Source organism: Chaetura pelagica, unplaced genomic scaffold (genome assembly GCF_000747805.2).
Source record: "Chaetura pelagica isolate M959 unplaced genomic scaffold, ChaPel_1.0 scaffold583, whole genome shotgun sequence".
Taxonomy (NCBI): domain Eukaryota; kingdom Metazoa; phylum Chordata; class Aves; order Apodiformes; family Apodidae; genus Chaetura; species Chaetura pelagica.
Genome location: NW_009952719.1, coordinates 465,413 through 488,100, shown reverse-complemented (window position 1 = coordinate 488,100; position 22,688 = coordinate 465,413). Strand labels below are relative to the sequence as shown.

General features: G+C 47.4%; 1 protein-coding gene across 1 annotated transcript in view; it reads left to right on the top strand.

Moving 5' to 3' along the window:
- The window catches only part of TRIM29 (tripartite motif containing 29), a 24,036-nt gene extending 22,837 nt beyond the window's left edge, over positions 1-1,199 (top strand). Inside the window, exon 11 of the mRNA XM_009994602.1 lies at positions 1,137-1,199. Within this exon, the coding sequence (XP_009992904.1) occupies positions 1,137-1,199 (63 nt within the window). The remainder of the gene's footprint in view (positions 1-1,136) is intronic.
- The last annotated feature ends 21,489 nt before the right edge of the window (positions 1,200-22,688 follow it).

Sequence of the window (22,688 nt, the reverse complement as noted above, 5' to 3'; positions counted from 1 at the left end):
AATGGCTTTTTAACCCACAGGGAGTTCTTAAAAAATGAAGCCTCCCCCCCTCTTCCAGCTCTTAATTATGTTGGAAATTAGAGCCATAAAATGGAAAGAATTTCAACAAAAGGGAACATTGAGCAGGAGTTTTGGGGAGCTGACACTGAGCAGGCAGGAGGGGTTTGCCCTGCCCTTGCTTCCAGCCTCCTGCTGTGTGCTGCACAAAAATGGACCAGCACCTTCCAGATCTGGGCAGGGAAATCAAACCCCAGGCAGGTCAAGATGTTACCAAAACCAAAGCTGTTCCTGGTGGTCACTGCTTCATTTGTGCAAGCACATTCTTATCCAGCCTAAAGGTTTGGCCCTGAACAGTGAAATCAGCTCTCACAGTCAAGAATTGGCTTCTGCCTTTTGCAGTCCCCCCAAGCCAACCCTTGGGCTGCAGGACAGGACTTTGCCACGTGCTGCTTATTTGTAATGGTGCAGAGAAGGATGAAATTCCAGGGGTAGATCCTGAGGAGAAGAGATGCAATGATGGACTCAGCAAACAGGCAGGGAAAAGGCAATTCCTTCAGGCTCTGCCCCTGTCTCTCCACTTACGCTGGTGTTTACACAAACATTGATTCCTGGGCCCTGCAACATGTGGAGGCACAAATGAACAAAACACCAGTGGGGGAGAATTTCCATGCACCAGAGTTTTGGGTTGCCAGCCAGAGAGCACAAATAAACACCAGGAGACTTAGTTGCTCCCTCAGATAACTGTGCGTGGCTTCAAGTGTGAAAACTCCCATGAGTTCTCAGGTTAGAGAGCAATTAAAAGCCACTGAGGGAAGCATAAAAATAAAGGTGACATTCCACTTCTCCCAGAAACCTCTCATCACACTGTGAGTCATAGTCTGAGATCTTAGATGATGCACAGACTGGTTTGGCACAAGAATGAAGTCCATGCAAAACACAAGCGTGAATCAAAAGGCGGCAGCATTTGCATCTGAGCAGTGACACAAAGTGGAGCTGCTTGGCAAGAGCAGAGGCTGAAGGTGTTAAGAGAGGAGCATGTTGAGATGTGCACGGTGGGGCTGCCTGGCAGGGTGAAGAGTAGGTGGCCAGGAAAGGAAGGTAGGTCAAACTCACATGCCCCAAATTCTCCATTGCAGTCCCATTACCGCCCCTTTTACGTCAACAAAGGCAATGGAGCCACTTCCAACGAGGCACCTTGAGTCCTGAAGATGTAGGGAAGAGCTGCAGCACTTGGAGTGAAGACTCAGCTGCGGATTTTCATGGATGTACCTGCTACTATATTAACCTCACTGCTCTAATCTCTGCCAGGGAGAGGGAAGGTGCAGAAGGGAATAGCCTTTCCTAGAGGAAACAAGGACTTTTTCCAAATCATCTAATCACCTTGAAAGCTCTGCAGGCCTTAACCACGTAACCCCACCCTCTGCTGTCACCTCCTCATCCCCTCTCTGTCCCTTTGCCTCTGCAGAGCGAGCTGCTCTGCTTCTCCTGGGAAGCATGCATGCTTGGGTAGCACCCCTCACTCTGCTCTACCAGTTGTCCCCTTGTCCTCAGTGTGTTGATATGACTATAACTGTTAAGTCCTGGTGAAGGTCCCAACCTGGGGAGACCCAAAGGTCTTCCTGGAATGGAGACACCCCAGCCAGTGGGAGCAGTGATGGGCTAAAGCTCTTCCCATGCCTCTCTCCCCTGTCACCTGGCCTTGCCTCTGGGCACACAGAGCTCCCACTGGGACCAGCTCCAGCACTGCCACCTTCCTTGGTCCCTTCAGACTTCCCCCAGCCTATGCCACTGCTGGCACCCTTCCTTAGAGCCCTTGGTCAGCTCAGCTCTGCTCCTGCTGGCTTCCAAAAAGCCAGCCAAGAGAAGCCATTCAGAGCTGCTGCAGCCCTAGGCCAGCTCCTGGTGGAGGGCAGAGAGGCTTTCTATCCCATTAAACTGCCCCTCCAGCACCTTTTCAAATTAAGAAATCAAAAGAAAATCCATCTTACTAATACAAGATTGATTAGATGCCATAGGTGTTGGGTGCTTTTTTTGTGTTCTGTTGTGCTTTTTTAATTCCCCCAAACCAAAACTGATTTATATCTTGCAGTTCAGGGGGTTGTTTTTTCCCTGCCATGAGAATTAGTTTCGTAACTTTTTCCCTTGGGATAATATTTTTATATGTCCCCTGTGTGAGTGAATCACATCAGCACTCCACCTGCAAACCAGCCAGGGCTGGTTAACCTTTCCATGATCTCACTGAGATTATTTTCCTTCCCCTTGGACAATGCTGAGAGGTTGGGTCCATACTTTGCCAAATCCTTCCCAGGCCAGTCGGTGGGAGCAGATGGCCAAGAGTAGGATCAGAGCTCTCCAACAGTAGGATCAGAGCTCTCCCAACAGTGAGAAGCAGCTGCAGAACAGACAACCAAGACCCAACAGCTACTTTTCATGGTTTGCTCTGGTCCAGCAGTTATTGAAATGGCTTCTCCCCACCTTTGCTCCCTGCAAATGCTTCCAACACTTTGCTGGGAGAGGTCACACCTCTTGCTCCCTGAAAATTACTTTCTTGCTAATCCCCCTGCAAAGATACTTGCTGCTTTTTCATCCAACACCTCAGACAAAACTTCTGAGGCTGAAAGTTGGTTGCTCCAGAATACTTGAAATGGCTTTTTTTTATTATTATTTTTTTTCCTTAAATGACCAGAAAGGAACAGGATAGCACGGGAAGGAAGGATGTGAAGAAAGAGAAACCAGGATAGAGTTGCTAGGAAATACACTGAAGGGTTTGAGTATGTGTGTGAAAGGATAAAATAAGTCCCCCTCCAAGTCTCATTGTTTGTTTTGCTCCTGAGCAGGTGTCAGAAATCACTTGGGTCCCTTATCTTCTAGTAAAAGCTTTCACCACCTCCTTCCTAGTCTCCAAAAATGTGGGCAAGGTCCCTTCTCCTCCCTCAAAACGAAGATATTAAGAACCCTCCATTCCTTCCTGCCCTATAGAAGACCTGCTGTGGGGTCAGCTGGGCTCTGCACAGAACCCACCAGCCAAAGAACCCAGTGTCCCCTTTCTCTAGAACTAAATGTCCCCTTCCTCCAGCTCTGTGCCCCCCCACCTCTGCAGCCCCCCCATCCTCTCTGCTCCCCTTCCTCCCCCTGCTTCAAGGGCCTCCCTCCCACCTTGCACACACAACAGGATCTGCTCCCCATTTCCTCCCCTCCCAGCCCTTTATCCCATCAGAGAAGTGTAGGAGGGGGCTCAGCTCCAGCCCCCCCCCTTGCATCTTTGCCCTCCCAGGAACTTGCAGTGCAGCTTCCAGGTGTATTGTGCATGAACTGGTTTTATCATGTTTGTCTTGAGCAGCAAAGCAAGAGGAATTCCACCTCCTCAGACAGGACACGGCTGCGCTGATGTAAATGAGGCCCTTCACCTGTGCAACACATACTGCAGAAATAAAGGAGAAAGCTCCATGTCTGACAAAAAAAACCCCAACCTGGGGACGTGGCCTCTCTCTGTCTTTGGTGTTTGTGCTTGTAAAGAGCCCCAGTGAAGTTAGGTCTCTTCATCAACACTCTTGAGAGAAGCAAGAGGTTGGAGAACCCACGTTCTGAGGTCCTAGAGTTTTCTTTTCACTGCTCTCTGGGTATTTTGAGTCCAGGCCATGTCAGCTCAGAAAAAAATCCCACATCCTTGAGGGTCAAAGCCAGACTGATGGACACACTTCCATTATAATACCTGGAGACTGGCCAGCAGATATGCTAGTTCAGTTCCCAGGCACTGGTGCCACACACAAGTCCTTCCCTACAAGGGCATTTCTAGAAACCACTCAGCCTGTGGATTGTCATGATTTCAGTGCCTCTCCCCTAGCAGAGTTAAACCTCCCCAGTTCCCACTGGAGGAAAGCACTTGCTCACTAAGTACAGGCCAAAATCAGCCTGAGAGAGACCAGGCTGTGTGGGAACCTGCTGAGCTGAGGAACTGTTCTGCCCCAACCTGGACCTGATGCTCCCCAAAGAGGTTGGTTCTGGGCACTATTGGGACCCTCCACCCACTTGAATCCTTCCGGGGCCTCCAGCTCTGCACGTCTCCCATTTCTTGCCTGTATCATGGCTTCTGTGGTCTCTGGGGAAGAGAAGAAATCCCTTGTGGGCTGCTAAAGATGCAGATTCAAGGCTAGACACACACAGAAGGAGACCTAACAGCTGCTGAGAAGAGGAACTGTGTGTGTGAATCTATGAGGATAAGAAGAGAGGCAGCAAGGTTTGTTCATGTCCCCCAGATACACTAAGACAGGGAGATTTTCAGAGGATGCCTAGAATATTTGTCCTCCCAGGTACTGGGTACCAGCTATTTTTCCCCAGACATTGCCAACAGTGATTCCTGAAGAGCAAGGATACTACAAATTCACTTGAGAAACCAGTAAATCCTCCTTGTTTACCTCTCCTGGGAGCTACCAGAGAACAGAGCTCAGCTCCTTCCCATCAATTCCACTCACTGCCTCCATTACTGTTATTACTGTGATTAAAAAGCAATCGAAGAGAAATCTTCTTCCTGTCCTGAAATTGCTGCAAACATCTCAGTTCCACTGTTTAAGCATGAGAAGAGCAAGTTCCAAGCACAGGCTGCACTCCTGGGCTCTGTGACACTAGAGAAAATAATGGAGCTCATCTCCTGAGCAGTCAGAGGCAGAGAGAGCAGGACTGGCCGTGCTTTAATTTCTCATTCTAGAATGCTCCATTATCTGTGCTAGTCCAATAGAAACACAACACAGGGACAGGTCCTCTTCTTCCAAGTGCAAGAGTCAGCTAAGAATCAAAGCAAATAGCTCCAAAATATGATAATCTTGAATATTTCATTCAGTGCACTCAATCACTTGACTTCTGCCACCACAGCAAGAGAGCTCACTGTTTTATCTTTGCACATATTAACTATAAAGCTTTAAAATTAACAATTCTTCCGGGGAATAAACAAGAATAATAAAATCTAATTGCTCGTGAACCTTTGAGTTTTTGCAGGGTTTTAATGACATAAATTTGCCACTCTCTTTCACAAAGTTGATGCAGAAATAGAGTGAATTTGCTAACGAGGGAGCATAAAATAGATGCATTCTTAAAACTATTGGGGTGTTCAAATCAAAGGCTATGATAGCTTCTGAATTTCCATTGCTAAGGATCTGATCTTTCAGGCTACAGACCCTGAAATGCTGCAGCATAACACAGCATTTCCTCCAGCCCACACTGAGGCCAAGAGGCAAAGTGACACCAGTTTCAGACATCAGCAGATGTGGCACAACTGGGAATTCTGCTGCCTCAGCCTGGCACAGGAAAAAGCTTTTTCACCTTGTTCAGCTCCCCTGGACCAGCTCACAGGCAGGGCAGTATGAAACATTCTCTTGCCTGGCAAAAGTCACAGCACAGTCATCCAGGAACTACCCCAAAATACAACAAGGAGAAACACAAATCTGGCTCAAGATGTTCTTTTCACTTCAGCTTTGTCCTCTCCATGGATGTTTAATCGAATCTCCAATTAACTCAATGGGAGGAATTGCTGAAATAACTCTTCTAAATAGAATTGTAAGGAAATGCCTTACAGGTTGATATTCCCCTTAGGAAAAAACACAACATTTGAGCCAGATAAAATGTGCATGGATAGTTGGGGTAATTCCTTTGCACTTTTGAGTGCATTTCAACTAATAATCTTACCCCCTGGAAAAGTTGCCACGCACGGTCAGACAAAGCTGCCTGCAGGTTAGAGTGTTGTAGGATAAGCTTCTTGCTCTTTCTACTCCTTGTTATGACAGGATTTCAGGTTTTTCTCTCTTCATGTTTTGCAAATAAGAGTTTTCAACACTTTCTCCCTGGGAAGGCAGGGAAGCATGGCCCTCCCTCATCAGAGACAGAGGCACAGGCCAGAGGGAGCAGTTTCCCTGGCATTGCTGATGCTGAACTGGGTGCTCTTGGGTATGTTGCAGGGGGGACCCAGAGCAGATCCTGTCAAACTCTACCTGGGACTGTTGGCTCAGGTAAGGTCTGATACCTGATGCTTTCCCAGAGTTAGCCTGTCTCCCTTGGGTTCCACTGTTGGACAATCTTCCAGGCAGGGCAGTATGAAACATTCTCTTGCCTGGCAAAAGTCACAGCACAGTCATCCAGGAACTACCCCAAAATACAACAAGGAGAAACACAAATCTGGCTCAAGATGTTCTTTTCACTTCAGCTTTGTCCTCTCCATGGCACCAGCAGCATCAACTTACATTGGTTTTATTAAAGAGCCCAGTGCCAGAGCTACTTGTGAACTGCTGCTGGGTCCCTGTGACCCCAGTGCCACAGAACAGCTGTCCTGGTTTTACAGGGACAGGCACAGAAGGTCTTTCTGTGGGATCCAAGGGCGAGACCTGCCTCAAACCCACAGCAGGAGCTTTAGCACCTGGGAGCCCAGCCCTGCCTTCCCTGCTCCAGCAGATTGACAGACCCCATTACCTTTTCACATGCCACTTGCCTGCTGTCAGAAGCAAGAAAGCTTCTTAACAGGGAAACCTTTAAAGGCCACAGCCTGCCTGTGTGTGCTCTTTTTGTGAAGCCTCCTTCAAGGAAAAGATTTACTTCACATTTTCTCTTCCCACTCGGGACCTCCAGGGGACAGTAGCTCCATAGCCATGCCATCCTGCCTAGTTAGGGATTCTGTGAGTACTTTCCCACTGCAAATCCTGGAGGATTTAATATCCACTCTGTAATCTACTGGCACCAACAGGCATTATCTAACTAAACCTGAAATTGAAACCTCTAGTCTTTCCATTTTCCCGCAGCCGCTGTGCAGAAGTCGGGTTCTCATGGTCCTGGGTAATTCACTCTTGCTCTAATTAAAATCAACCAGTCAGCTGCTCCTGGCAAGATCCTCAGCTGGCTGATGCTGTGAGTGCCAAAGGCACCTCAGGACCTGTGTGGAGCTGGTGGGTGGGACAGTGGTACCCAGGTCCCCCAGACTGACTCTGCTTTATCAGACCTGTCTCTGTTCCATCTCTCCACCCTCCAGCAGCACACAGAGTCCTCCTCTCCTTCCATTTGCTGTGGCCCTGATCTGTCAAGTTTTCACTCTAATCAGTCCAGTTTTGGCTCTAACCTGTCACGTTTTGGCTCTGCTGGAGCCAAGGGTTGTCACTGAGGGCATCCAACTCCTTGTCCCAGCCCATCACTGAATCCCAGCAGCTGTGATCAGCAAGGAAACTGTCTGGAACCAAGTGGTGTTTGGTTCTGGAAGTGGTGGGAACAGCATCCACAGAAACACCCTCTCCCCACCTCATTTCCCAGGCCCCTGGTGGCAAAAAGAGTGGCAGCCTGGCTGGGCTGGACGTGCAGTGGTGAGGGCAAGAAGGACCTGAGATACACATTTCATACAGACACATTTAAGCCAGTGATGCAAGTTTTTCATCCTTGACCTTTCTGTACCACCATGTGCTTCCAAGGTAAAGAAACACATTTTCTGCAGTTCTTCCTCCCTTTCATTTGTCACACTCCCTTCTGTCTGAATCACCCAAGCCCAAACACCAGCCAGCAAAATGCCTTGCTGAGCACCAATGTGGTTAGGTAAAAACCAGCCTGGGTCCCAGTGAAGCCTTTTGCACGGGTCAGGTTTCCAGAGCTATAAGGTGTAAATTCTGCTCTGTAGTGATCAGCCCCCTCTGGCCCCCAGCAAATGGAAAATGGAAACTTTTAGGGAAAATCAGTCAGATGCAAGAACTAAGAGAGGGTTGGGAGTGAATTGTAGCCCAAGTCCATCTGGTTCAGCACCACATCTGACAGGACCAGCTGCTTTGGTGGAAGATGCCAGCAGGCAGATGTGGGATAAACTGTGTGCAGGGAGAGCTATTTCCTCCTGACCCCATCAGTTAGTACTTCAGTACTTATGTCCTTAATTAACACCACTTCTAGTATTTTTTTAATCCTATTAGCTACATAGCTGATGAGGCTCCCTATGAATGTAGCAGCTGAGCATCAGGATGTCTGGTGTATTTGTTTTGCCAACACTTATGGCAAATGTGAATCCATATTTCACAGCCACCCAGAAGAGAAGCACAGAGAAAGGGAGATTTGCTTAAGGTCAAAAAAAGGAGTTTGTAGCAAGGCAGGAACTTGAGGTCTAATCTCCAGCCAGGAAAGGATTATTTTCCTCAAACACACCTAATCCCATTTGGAATCCACTTGTCCCTTAGCCCAGGAGTGTGTGGCACAGGGACTTGTACAAACTGGTCTTATAAAAACACCTCTTTGAGAACAACTGTTTTGCAGACATCTCACATTTGAGAACCACTGGGTAGATGAAAGGTGCTGCTAGTGCAGGGGATGCAGGATTACAGCCCAGCTCCACCTGAAGGGACTCCAGGCATCACTGGGAACCTTGGCCTTGCCAACCAAGGTTGAAGACACGATGGACATGGGGATTTCCTGCACCCTTTTTGCTCCAGTGCTGCTCATTTACTGGGACAAGGATCATACAGGTCACCTCCTGATCAAAATGAGGGGGGTGTCAAGGCAGTATTGGGGGGTAGGGAGGGGCTGGACTTCAGCAACACACCTTTTGAATTGATGCATGAACTCACCATGGGAAAACAGTGCAGACACTGATACACAGAACATGGTTAATAAAGTTAATATTTGATGTGCAATGCTGAGGACATGATGGAGAGATGGAATAATAGACAGAATCAAAGAAGCAGAGGAACCTGACCAGAATAAATTATTTTCTGAAAGAAAAAAATGATAGTATGAGAACAGGAATATTCTAGCTGAAAAAACATTTATTTTTATATATATATATTTTAAAGAAAAATAATTTCAGGTAGATGTAATGACTGAATATTCCCAAATCCATTAGTTTCTACTCAAAGAACAGCTGCACAGGAAATATAGGGAAATAATCAAGAAGAAAAACCTCATCCCAGCACACTCTGATGTTCAGTAGGCATAAGGGACTTTTGCCCTTCATAACTAACATAATAAATTTGTCTTTTCATTACCCAGAGAGATGATTAATCCCCATTTGAATCTCTCTGGATGCTTCACTTCCATCACATCTCAGGCTGCAAGTTGCACTGAAATATGTAGAATCACAACAGGGTCTAGGAGAGAAGACTGACTTAAGCTAATGAAATGTATGAACAAGGTCACAAATCTCTTTGTGAACAAATAAAAATGCAGAGCTCATCTCTCCAAACAGCAATTCTGGGCACCCTTCTCTGTTACCATGGGCTCAAACTTCTCAGCTTGCAGTGATATCCACCAAATCCACAGATCCACCCTCTCCCCACCTCATTTCACAGGCCCCTGCTGGCAAAAAGAGTGGCAGCCTGGCTGGGCTGGACGTGCAGTGGTGAGGGCAAGAAGGACCTGAGATACACATTTCATACAGACACATTTAAGCCAGTGATGCAAGTTTTTCATCCTTGACCTTTCTGTACCACCATGTGCTTCCAAGGTAAAGAAACACATTTTCTGCAGTTCTTCCTCCCTCTCATTTGTCACACTCCCTTCTGTCTGAATCACCCAAGCCCAAACACCAGCCAGCAAAATGCCTTGCTGAGCACCAATGTGGTTGGGTAAAAACCAGCCTGGGTCCCAGTGAAGCCTTTTGCACGGGTCAGGTTTCCAGAGGTATAAGGTGTAAATTCTGCTCTGTAGTGATCAGCCCCCTCTGGCCCCCAGCAAATGGAAAATGGAAACTTTTAGGGAAAATCAGTCAGATGCAAGAACTAAGAGAGGGTTGGGAGTGAATTGTAGCCCAAGTCCATCTGGTTCAGCACCACATCTGACAGGACCAGCTGCTTTGGTGGAAGATGCCAGCAGGCAGATGTGGGATAAACTGTGTGCAGGGAGAGCTATTTCCTCCTGACCCCATCAGTTAGTACTTCAGTACTTATGTCCTTAATTAACACCACTTCTAGTATTTTTTTAATCCTATTAGCTACATAGCTGATGAGGCTCCCTATGAATGTAGCAGCTGAGCATCAGGATGTCTGGTGTATTTGTTTTGCCAACACTTATGGCAAATGTGAATCCATATTTCACAGCCACCCAGAAGAGAAGCACAGAGAAAGGGAGATTTGCTTAAGGTCAAAAAAAGGAGTTTGTAGCAAGGCAGGAACTTGAGGTCTAATCTCCAGCCAGGAAAGGATTATTTTCCTCAAACACACCTAATCCCATTTGGAATCCACTTGTCCCTTAGCCCAGGAGTGTGTGGCACAGGGACTTGTACAAACTGGTCTTATAAAAACACCTCTTTGAGAACAACTGTTTTGCAGACATCTCACATTTGAGAACCACTGGGTAGATGAAAGGTGCTGCTAGTGCAGGGGATGCAGGATTACAGCCCAGCTCCACCTGAAGGGACTCCAGGCATCACTGGGAACCTTGGCCTTGCCAACCAAGGTTGAAGACACGATGGACATGGGGATTTCCTGCACCCTTTTTGCTCCAGTGCTGCTCATTTACTGGGACAAGGATCATACAGGTCACCTCCTGATCAAAATGAGGGGGGTGTCAAGGCAGTATTGGGGGGTAGGGAGGGGCTGGACTTCAGCAACACACCTTTTGAATTGATGCATGAACTCACCATGGGAAAACAGTGCAGACACTGATACACAGAACATGGTTAATAAAGTTAATATTTGATGTGCAATGCTGAGGACATGATGGAGAGATGGAATAATAGACAGAATCAAAGAAGCAGAGGAACCTGACCAGAATAAATTATTTTCTGAAAGAAAAAAATGATAGTATGAGAACAGGAATATTTTCCTAGCTGAAACATTTATTTTTATATATATATATTTTAAAGAAAAATAATTTCAGGTAGATGTAATGACTGAATATTCCCAAATCCATTAGCTTCTACTCAAAGAACAGCTGCACAGGAAATATAGGGAAATAATCAAGAAGAAAAACCTCATCCCAGCACACTCTGATGTTCAGTAGGCATAAGGGACTTTTGCCCTTCATAACTAACATAATAAATTTGTCTTTTCATTACCCAGAGAGATGATTAATCCCCATTTGAATCTCTCTGGATGCTTCACTTCCATCACATCTCAGGCTGCAAGTTGCACTGAAATATGTAGAATCACAACAGGGTCTAGGAGAGAAGACTGACTTAAGCTAATGAAATGTATGAACAAGGTCACAAATCTCTTTGTGAACAAATAAAAATGCAGAGCTCATCTCTCCAAACAGCAATTCTGGGCACCCTTCTCTGTTACCATGGGCTCAAACTTCTCAGCTTGCAGTGATATCCACCAAGATATTCCAAAGTGAACCAGCCATGTAGGAGTTCAAAGCTGGTAGGAACATAGGGCAGCACTTTTTGTCGTGTGCTGATGGAGTTATGGGCAGTTCTGTTATGTTAATAATCATTGGAGGGTTTTTAAGGTCATATCTTCTCATTTCATAGATAAGCTGGGCAAAGAGTGCCCACACAGTCACAGTGGCTTCACTAATGAGTTGTAATTTGTTAAAGGAGCAATTAATTTCAATAAGTAATCTGGCAAAGGGAGGGGTAGAGCCCAGAGTCCCTAAGACACTTGTGGAGAGGAAAAATTTCTCTTCTTCTGCTCAACTAAAACACAAGGTGGAGGAGTCACCATAAACCCATGCCCAGAAACTGCTCAGCTTCTGCTCCAACAAAATGTGAGGGCCACACATTGGTGCCCTCTGGGTGACCAAGGCTCTGAGCCTTTGCCCTCCTGTCTCAGTGTCAGGGAAGGCAGCAGCTCCAGGCAGGTCTCCATTCCAGCACCCAGACAGGTCCTTCTATAACAGCCCAGCTACAGCAAGGAGGCTGCCAAGCTCCTCCCCAAGACAACTGCATCTCAAGTGGAAATCACAGAAGCCCTCTTGCTAACCAGCAGGCAGCCCTGCTCCTGCCACCTAACAGGATTTATCTCAATGCATACAGACACAGCTGGGCACAGTCAAACATTGAGCAGAGCCTGAGTTACAGCACGGAATGGCAACGTGTCCTGGGAGGCTCATGCTGCCTTCCCCAAAGGGGGAGAAGCTGAATCCCTGCACCTCTAGCAGGCACCAGTTCCAACGACAGGCAGAGCTCAGGGGTCAGACCTGGCCACCCAGTTCTCCCAAAAGCAATGGGCAGGAGAGAGTCAGGATTTCATGGACCTGGAGCCCTGGCTGCCCAGGGGCAAGAGATCAGCTCTGGAAGCAATGGCAAGGCCTCCTACTAACTGAGAGGGCACAGCACTGTGGTTAACACCACAAAAGTGGCTCTTCTGGCTCTGCTGGCAGCCAGTTAGCACCAGGGTGAATTGTCCAGGGCAGCACTGAGCCTGGAGATCACCCAGACCACAGGAAGCAGCCTTGAACCACAGGGAAAAACCTCCCGTGTTGCAGCCAGAGCAGAGGGGAAATGAAACTGAGAAGGGTCTGGCCCAAAGGCTGGTGAGATTTGTACATGGTTGAAAGAAAAAGCCACTGAGGCAGAGTCACACAAAGGGGTCTGTGGGTTTCTTCCTTCTCCTATAAAGAGCAGGGGAACCTGAGACTGGAAAAGATGGAGAAGTTGTGTCACAGTTGACCCAGATTCAGGTCCCTGCCTGTGCAGTGGCAGGAGGGTAAGAAGTGATGCAGTTGCCATCATGACTGTGTTTGGCAAACAAAATGAGGGCCCAGGGGTTGCCATTCTGTCTGCTCACCTTGATTTCATCCTGTGCCCACCTCACTCAGCTGGGGTCTCACAAGCTCCTTTGTAGAATTAAAATAATAATAATAATAATTCTCTGGCTGTCATGGCTAAGATAAGACCAGGTCCCAGAAACACTCTTAAGATCACATCACAGAGGTCCTAGTGAGAAATGAGCTTCCCCAAGGAGAAATGACAAATATCAGAGAGCTCCAAGGAGTTGCAGAGCAGGGATGGGAGCTGGGATGAGAGAAGAAGTGACCAGATTTTGAGAGACGTTGTGAAGAACACAGAACCCCAAGACAGGCAGCTGCTAACCAGCTTTTGTGCACCAAACTAGCACAAGTGAAGCTTCTGCATTTAACATGGTGAGGGGTTACCAATATTAGATGCTGTTCAAGTTGAGCAGACTAAGCTCAGAGGGAAAAAGCTAACATCATAGTGGTCAACATGATTACAGCTGGTTTGTGGCTTTGGTATGGAATCTCCTTTTAATTTCATGAATTTTAATTGGTAAGAATTATGCCAGAGAGAAAACATGGTCTTGGGACAGATCAAACAACTTTCCAGCTCAGTGTGTGACTCTTTTCTCTTTCTATTTTCCTTTCAGGGCAATTTTAATTTTGCTTCTGTTCAGCTGTTAAGAATTCTTCTGTCTGGAAATAGGTTCCTTGGTGGGACAAAAAGAGAGAGTTGAAGCTCCAGCAACCTGGAAACTCACTTTTGTGCAAGTGGCTGTTTCCTCTTTAAGGATAACTTGAAGTCTGTGTTTCATAACAAGTGGGAAAGATGCTTTCTATTTAAAGCAGATGTGTCAAGAGTTCAGGAAAGGAGGATGAAAAGAGATCATGGGAGGAAAGGTTCCTGGAGATGCAGGGATTGGAGAGTGGAGATAGGCTGGCACTTGGGAGAAAAGAAATTACACAGGGCAATTTGTACTAAGAACTATTCTGACCTTAAATCAGTTCTTTAGAGTCTCCCCTGAGGTACCACAGTAATTTCCTTCAGCTTTTACTCAAAGGCCAGACTGTCCTCCAGGCAACTTCTTTTTCACAGGAAGTTTGGATGATCTTAAATGACAATTGCATTACCAGTAAGACCAGTTTCCTTAATTTTGGCCAATCAGTATGTTGCAAACCCTGTTACCTGCCATAGAACACGAGTTCCTGCCTGGAGCTGTTGTTGCAACAGCTTTTAAAGCCCCAAGTCCCACTTTACCTTGATGCCAGGGCCAGATCCCCAGCTCAGAGCCTGTCTGGCCTTAGCCCAGGGCTGCAGAGCAGGATGCTTTGTCCTGGGTCACAGCACATCCCTAAGGGGCCAAAGTTCAAAAAAGAACATCTGGGGGGTCTAGGTTTTAAGTCTTTCCATGTCTCCACCAGAAGATACACTGTATTGCTGTAGTGTTCTGAGGATCTGGACACACAGAGTTAGGACCGACATGGACATGTACCCCCTTGTCTCATATCCCTTACACCTTTGGGTTTTTTTAAGCAGCACTTACTAAACTGCTCTGCCAGGCATTTCTAATTCTAACAAATAAAATATAAAATCCAAAATATAAAATGTAAATTATATATTGAATTATAAACTATACAATAAGTCTCTCATTGTACAGCTTCTGTAGGAAGGAGGTGTGTTGCACCCTTGCTGGATCTATATTTATTATCTTTCAGATATCCACTACTCACACTATTTACACCCAGGAGCACAGTGATCAGACCTTTTAACTTGTCTTTCTTTCTCTCCTATTCCTGTTAATTGAGAGATGCTTTCCTGCCCTTCCCTTTTTAGCATATTTAAAAACCAAAACCAGACAACCCCACATGTAATTGTATTATTTTTCTTTCCTAAGAGATGACAGGGATAAACCTCACAGTCCCAGCAGCAAAGCAAGAAATCCTGCAGACCAAATATCTAACAATACTTTTTACAATAGCCAGCTTGGTATTTACATATCTGCTCCCAGTCACCCCATCCCACCACACTCTGAATCCCACATCCACTTCTGCTGACAAACAGTTCCACTGGTTTCATGCCCTGGGTCTGTGACACCTGGAGAGCTCCAGGATAACCCCATTTCTGCCTTTGGTGCAGGATGAAGCAAAACCAAAGAGAACTGAATACTCAGCTGAGGAGGAACCTATTTGCAAAGTGAGGGTGGCCAAGACATCTGCTAAAGCACAGTTGACACCACAGAACCCCTGGTTGCATCAAGTCTGTGCAATTCTTTGAGCCCTGGGGAAGCTGCACTGATTTACACCCCTCTCTGGGGTAATGCAAAGATTCTCCCATTGCCTCCAGCCTGGATGTTTTATGACCCAGGTCTACTTATTTGTCCTCACAAACTGAAGTAACCTGCCTTATAAATCATAGCAAAGGGAGGGGATATTTTTCTCCTCCTTCCAGAAGGCTTTACATTCATCAAAGTTAATTGTAGTCGGCCATTAGCTCCCATAAATAATCAGATACATTGCTGAGACACAGAATAAATCCACTCAAATTATGCTAACGAGGAGGCTTTTGAAAAAGTTTAATCAAAGTTTTGATAGGGAATGGCAATCAGCAGAAAACTGCCAGTTCTGAAAGCTCATCTGTCTGCAGACATCATAACACCCCCCAAAAGCAGGAAAGAGTAGAAGCTCTTGTGTTGGAAATCAAATCAGCAAGGCCACAGTCTCCTTTCTGTATCTTTAGGTCTGTATTTACATTGTCAGCCGCAGTACTAGTGTTTTCCTGCTGCCTAAACAGGATCCTAGGAATGAGAGGATTTAAGTACAGGATAACAAGGTTTTGGGCATCTTGGCTTTATGCTGTGCTCATCCCAGGGCCTGAAGGGGCTCCAGGAAAGCTGGGGAGGGGCTTGGGACAAGGGCAGGGAGGGAGAGGACAAGGGGGAAGGGATGAAAACTGGAAGAGGGAGATTGAGGTGAGAGATGAGGAGGGAATTGTGGAGTGTGAGGGTGGTGAGAGCCTGGCCCAGGTTGCCCAGGGAAGCTGTGGCTGCCCCATCCCTGGCAGTGTTGAAGGGCAGGTTGGATGGGGCTTGGAGCAGCCTGGGCTGGTGGGAGGTGTCCCTGCCCATGCAGGGGGCTGGATCTAGATGATCTTTCAGGTCCCTTTCAGCCCAAATCATTCCATGACTCTTGCAGAGTAAGGAAGAGCAGCACTCACCTTGTTTGGGCTTCCCCCCCTTAACCTGTAGCTCCAAACACCAACTGAAATTCCATTCATTACCCCTAAAATCAAGCTCATTTTTTCAGGTCAGCTCCCATTCTATCTTACTAACTTTTTACATGAAGATGGGTGCTTCACAAAGCCAGGCTGGTCTCCTTCCCTCTACATATCAAGGAGCAGAAAGGGGATATTTCTTGACCAGCCCATATTCCCCCAGTTCTTACTGGCTGGGTGAGAAAATCAAACCCACCAGTGCCTCCTCCTGCTGCCAGTGTTGCTGCAGCACCAGGAAATTACCCACACAGACAAGGCTCCCAAACCATTTCTGTGAAGCAGCTGATGGAACTGTAATTTCATGCCTTATGTTGTCAGGGAGTCAGAGCAAACTGAATTAGAAGAGGAAAAAAAAACACCAAAGAAAAAAGAGGGAGATGTGTGTCTGTATCTGCATGTCTGGGACAAAAATGATGACTGAAGTGTCCTCGTGCCCCAACAATGGGAAGTGTCTGCTTTTGATGAAAAAAGGGATTCAGAATGTGCTGAGAAAAAGCAGGAGCATGACCAGGAAGGAATCGAACTGACAAATTACATCAAGAAAAGCTCCTTCCAGGCACGAGAGGCAGAGAGTTGCAATTCTGATTGAATAGACTTGTTAATAAAAATACATTGAACAACAAATGAAATAGAGAGCAAATCCTTTCAAATATGATTTCAGTCCTGACTTAAACTCATGGCTTTATTTATGAGTTCCTCTGTCCTTGCTCCATCAGCAGGACAGAAGAAAAGAAGAGGTGAAAACCAACTGAATCATGTCATGTCCCTCCCCCAGGTGTGACACTAATCTAGCTGGGGGAGGCAGGAATAAGCCATGGGAGTTCCAAAACGTCTTCCCCTTCAGCTGCTTTAAAGTGACAGCAGGTTTTCCTGGAAGTGGAGACAGCCAGAAGGCAGGAAATCTTGGTCCCTGTGCACAGCTCTGCCCCATGGCCAGCCAACCTTCCACCTTCCTAGCCACGTCTCAGCCCTTTGATTCTTCTGCTTGTGTGTTTTTCTCCCACATCCACTCTCCAGAAGTGGGTGGCAAGTTCCCAGTGTTGGATACAGTGGCTCTGTTAGCCAGGATCAGGAGCTTCACTGACAGGAAGGTTCCTCTCTCCGTGGTGCCTCTTTCCAAAGGGCCTTTCTGGGGACTTTAAAGCACCAGGACTAAGGAACTTGCAAACCTCCAGCACTGCACTTGTGCTTCACAGGTTTGTTGTTTTCATTTGCTGGAGTCCTACCAGCTCCTCAGCTGGGTAATGAACATGCCACCACTGAGCCTCATGAGCACCCATTTCAGGGGCAGGATTGAATTTCCAGCTTTGGAAAACACCTTTAGTGTCATGTGGGGAGCGTTGGAATTGGGCCACAAGATAGGGCCAGGGGAGGGGAAAGGCACTGCAAGGTGGCCATGAGAAAGGCTGGGAACTGTGCAGGGCTGGAGCTGCTTTAAGATGAGGCTGTCATTTCATCTCCAGAGTCACAGCAAACTGAATTAAAAGGGAAACAATTGAAGGAAAAAAGGTGTAAAGACGTAAGGAAAAAAGATGTCCATATATCCATCTATATCTGCATCTCTGAACACTTGGCACTCACAGGCCTCTGAGTCCCATTCATTTTCCAGTCCTGGACCCAAGGTCTGCCTGGATTTCTCTCTGCCCACTCCCTTTTGCCCAGCACCTCTCCAGTCTGACCCACAGGGATGTTCAGTGACCACGGGATGAGAAACACAAGAAGAAATCCAAGTGCGTTTCCAAATCCCCCCCTCACCCCCCTGCTCACACGTGGTGAGGCCATTTCTCAGCCTCTTCCACGCTGGCAAACTCCTGCTCTGCAGGGCCCATTTGCCATCTGAGCCCCATTTGCACATTGCTGAGCTTAATGGACTGTGCAGAGGAGCAGGGTGAGGGTGGAAGGAGATGGAGCATCTCAGAGCACCCTCCTTGCACGCCTAGAGGAAATCCTTGAGCTTCCTGCAATCCTTCATCCACTGGTCCTGTGCTGGGCAACAATCCTGTGGCTCTGGTGCCAGCTCCCAGTGCTCCTATCTCACTGAACCCCATTACAGAACCCACCTGAGCTGTCCTGCCCAAACTGGCTCTTTTACTCTGCTCTCAGACCACACTGTCAAAAAAAACCCCAACCCTGTCCTTGGTTCATGTTGCTCCCTGGGCTGCTTTTTGCTGCCTTCTTTGGCACAGAAACATGGTGAGCACCACTGGAGGGCCCACAAGTTGTTTGAAGGAGTCTCAACTACACTTGCCACCCCCTGGAGTTAAAATATAATGAGTTCTATAAATAATAAATAAATCAGCAATTCTTTTTCATGTCTTCAGAAAGGCTGTGCTCTGAGGCTACGGAGCTTTTAGAATTTTTAATGGGAGGGGAAGGGGGGAGCTAGAGAGTTTTTCTTCTTGATTTTCAAGATCAACACATGATTTGCAGAGGTGAAGCTTTCAGAAAAGAAAAATCAAGAAAGTGAAACCTGACAAAATCATCTCTTTCAGTCCAGCACCAAGACTGAAGGAGAAAATTGGACAAAGCTTTGCTGGAAGCTCCTAAGGGAAATATTTACTCCCAACACACAAACAGGTCAAGCTTTCTCTTTTAATGCATCTATAGGTGGCAATTTGAACAATTTCTTTACATGCAAAAGGGTGTTTGAAATTCTGAGCTTGGTGTCTGACAGATTTGCAAATAAAGCAACTGCATGGGGCAGAGAAAACTGGTAAGTACCTCTTAGCATGGGTCTTGGGAGCCTTTCTGTGCTGGGGAGACAGGACAGACTGCATTTAGGTCATGCAGGGCAATGGGTATTGGTACAAATCCCCCAAATCTGGAAGATGAATAAACTAGGGCAATTCCAGCAAAATATCACTGATGAAAGTGGCACATCTGAGTTGAGGAAAAGCAAAGAGAAAAGCTGATATGGCAGCCCCAGGTTGTGTCTCAGCAAAGCCTGCCCTGCCTGCTGCCTCCCTAATGAGGCATTTTACAATGCTGATGAGGAAATTCCCTGGTGGAACAGAAGTACCAGGGTGGGGACTAAGACTGTGCTGAAATTTAGATCCAGGAAGCTGAAGGCTGGCACACCAGAAAGGGAACAAAGGTGGGGAAATGGAAGGGAATCAAATTGATGCCTCAACATGAGCAGCATTTATAGACCAGTTTGGGTTGGAAGGGACCTGAAAGATGATCCAGATCCAACCCCCTGCATGGGCAGGGACACCTCCCACCAGCCCAGGCTGCTCCAAGCCCCATCCAACCTGCCCTTCAACACTGCCAGGGATGGGGCAGCCACAGCTTCCCTGGGCAGCCTGGGCCAGGCTCTCACCACCCTCACACTCCACAATTCCCTCCTCATGTCTCACCTCCATCTCCCTCTTCCAGTTTCCATCCCTTCCCCCTTGTCCTCTCCCTCCCTGCCCTTGTAAAAGTGTTTTTCCTTCCATCAGCCCCTCCTCCCCCCAGATAACAAGCCAAATTAACACACAGGCCTGTGTTTTTATTTATGAGACCCTTCTCTTCAGTGACCCCTGATCCAGCAGATCCTTTTTTTCTGCTTGTGTTTTCCCAGCCCTCAGAACAGCACTGCTAACCCTACAGAACAATATTAGGGTGATCAATGTGATTATGCCCACGAGAAAACATCAGCCACTGTAAAACCACACAGCCAAAGCAACAGAACAAAAGGAAGGACAGGAGCTTATTTTTGGCTTTGTTGTGTTCTCCTGTCATTTTATATCCATTTCCCCCTGCCCTGTGTATAATAGAAATAGAATAGAATCCTTGGGCATTGCCTGACAAAGGCAACATTCTATTAAGGCCAAATACTTGAGGGAGACCCTTTAACTTAAGTATCTGCTCTTCAGGCAGTTTGAAAACCATACCTGAAGCTGAGTGGCCTGTTGAACCCCAGGGAAGTGCTGCCCAGGCTGTCAGGCAATGTTTGGCTCCCTAATGACCTGAAGGCTGGAGATTATCAAACCCAGCCCTTACCTGCTCCACCAGGGGCTGTGGACAGAGCAGAATCCAGGTGGTGCTGTCCCAGGACAGCCCTGCTGCAGGGACTGTCAAGGATTATCAGCCCTGCTGAGCACCAAGCACAAGCATCTCCTCCCACTTGAACAGGCTTGAAACAAACAGAACAAGGATGAGGATCTGAGGTCTTGAAAGCCACTTCCCCACACTGAGTGATTTCCCAGTGCTCCCACAGCCCTACCTGGATGAGCCCTGCTCTGATATTTGGAGACACTCTGTGTGGGATGACTCATTTCCTGCCAAATGGGGAAAAACCTGGGGTTTGCTTGTGAAGGTTTTCTTCCTGGAGAGCTGCAGAATGCAGGAGCTGGCAGGGGGGGTGGTCTCAGATGGAGCTGTGCCTGCACTTGGGGTTGCTAAGCAGGTTCTTCCAGCCTGATCATGGCTCTGATGGCAGCTCCCAGCTGCCCTGCTGAGAAAACTTCCCTGAAAAGTTCCCCTTTTGGGGGTGAGCATCTCCCAGGCTGCACAACCAGTCCCTCCAGCCTTTGTTTTCTTTTTTAAATCTCCCATTACTGTTTCTCCTAAAAGCTCTGAGATGGTCCCCAGAGGCCACAGAAAATAGAAATTGAATGAAGATTAAAATGCTGATCTAAAGCTGCTAATGCCCCTCAGGAATTACACAAACATCCACTTGGAACGAGTCCCATCTGGATAACAGCAAGAAGTGCTCAAGAACAACCTTGAAGGTTAGTTAACATATTGGCTTTCTCTACATCTCCTTTCCTGTTTGACTTTCACCCCTTTTGACTAGCATTAACAAATGGCTTTGGGACCACAAGCTCTGCCAGAGGTCACAGGGCTTGAACCAGGTGAAAGCTGCTCCTGCTCTGGGGACTCTGTGAGCCACCCATGGGCTGAGAAAGCCTGGACACTCTTCCAGGACATGACCATGACTGGCCAAGTCCCCTCACCTCCCTGCATCTAACTGTCCTCTCAGAGGATGAAGGCTCCTAGCATAGCTGGGAAACCAGTGCCATTTCAGAAGGGCTGGACTCAGATTTTTTTCAGGAACAGGGAGAGCTGCCCAGCTGAACAGGAGCACTTGGCTTGGCCCTTCATTACCATTAGAAACTCCAAAGGCCAGGTTCAGCTCTGGCAGTGGAAATACCTCTGGCACAGAGGGGTGTGTGTTCTAATCATCCAGCAACCTCACCTGGCTGCTTTTTAAACCAGCAGAGAGAAAGGGACACTTCTGCTGTCTGATGTGTCTCCTGAAGCCAACTCCTAGCCTGGCTCAGCCCAAGCCCTGCTCAGGACACAGCAGGATGCTGCACTCCCTGCTCCAGCCCTCTCCTGGCTGCAGGCAATTCCCTCTGCACTTCAGCAGATCATCCCATCCTCTTGTAAGGCTTCTGTTTTGGTGATGGATTCTTGTGTGAGCACACACATGTTAAACCCAGGCAGGAATGTGTCTGAACCTTTAGCCAGATTAGCCTGGGTTTTATTTCTTCCTTCTGGGACCTGCACTCCAGCCCCTGGCTGACATGATATTAATTGCTTCTGGTTCATTATCCTTACTGACAAGGAAGGGGGGAGAGTGTGAAATGAAGAAAGCCTTGCAAAAATGTTTTATATCTCCCCTTTGATTCCTTACCAGCCTGTTCCAGCACCAATACTCCCTTTTAGCTGGTAACCCTGATGCTTCTTGCCCCTTGAGGAGGGATATTGACTTCTCCTGTGCTCCCACCCTCTCACTGGGAAACCACAACCAACTGTCCATAAACTCCTGGTCTATACACTCGGGTTTATGGGGTCAGGGTGGCTGCTGGGATCAAACTGGGATGCAGCAGAGGCTGCCCATGGTACTGGCCTGTTTGTACCTTACTTCATTTTGGAGTAATAAAAGAAGTAGCTTCCAGATGCCTCTTGCTGCCTTTCTGTGCTGGCAGGTTATTTATATGCAAATTTCTTGTCTGTGTTTGTTGCTTATGAGCACGATAACAAAACCCTTCCATGGAGATGGGCTGTGGGAGAGGCATGCAAGGGCCTTTTGATCCAACCAGGAGAGCTCATACAGTGCTATTCACATCCAATTAGACATTTTCAGATAGGAAGGGGTACCCAGGCACTGAGACACAGCTCATTAAACTGGGACTGCAGCTGGAAGCAAGGGAGGGCAGAGGAGAAAAGCCCCTGGAATTAGACCCCAGTGAAACACCAGCCCTTGCCCACCTCAGGGTCAGTGGTCACCCCTTCCTATTGCAGTAAGAAGAACTGCACCACTTGGGATTCCTGTTTGGATCCTCCAGCTTCTCCAGAAACTCCTGGGCTTCATTTCATGTTGCACTGGGACTTGGGACTGCAGGGAAAGCAGCTGAGCCCTTCCTGCCCTACCCTGCTCTGGGTGTCCCTCTCCCTAGGATCACACACCTTGTGTTCTTTCCCTCCTCAAAAATCTGCACAGGGACCAAATGAGCACCTTCCCAGTCGTTTTGTTGTCTTTATTTTCTGTGATGTATGTAGAAGGAAAGAAAGAGGGAAATCACTGCAAGAAGGAGGGAAAAGATCAGCAGAAGAGTCCAGCTAGCCAGAGCAATGTTGGCCAGCAAATAAAAAGCCAAGACTAAGCTCAGAAACACACCTCTCCTCCCTCTGACCACTTGATAAAAGTCTTACTAACAAGCAAGATAAGCAGCCCTGCTCCTTCCCCACTTCACCCTCCAGCCAGTCCCATTTCCCACTGCTCAGCCAAGGCCTTTTCCATGGGATCTGGACCTCAGCAATGCTTCAAGAAACTCTAGGCTTGATTTGCCTCCAGCTTAAGCCA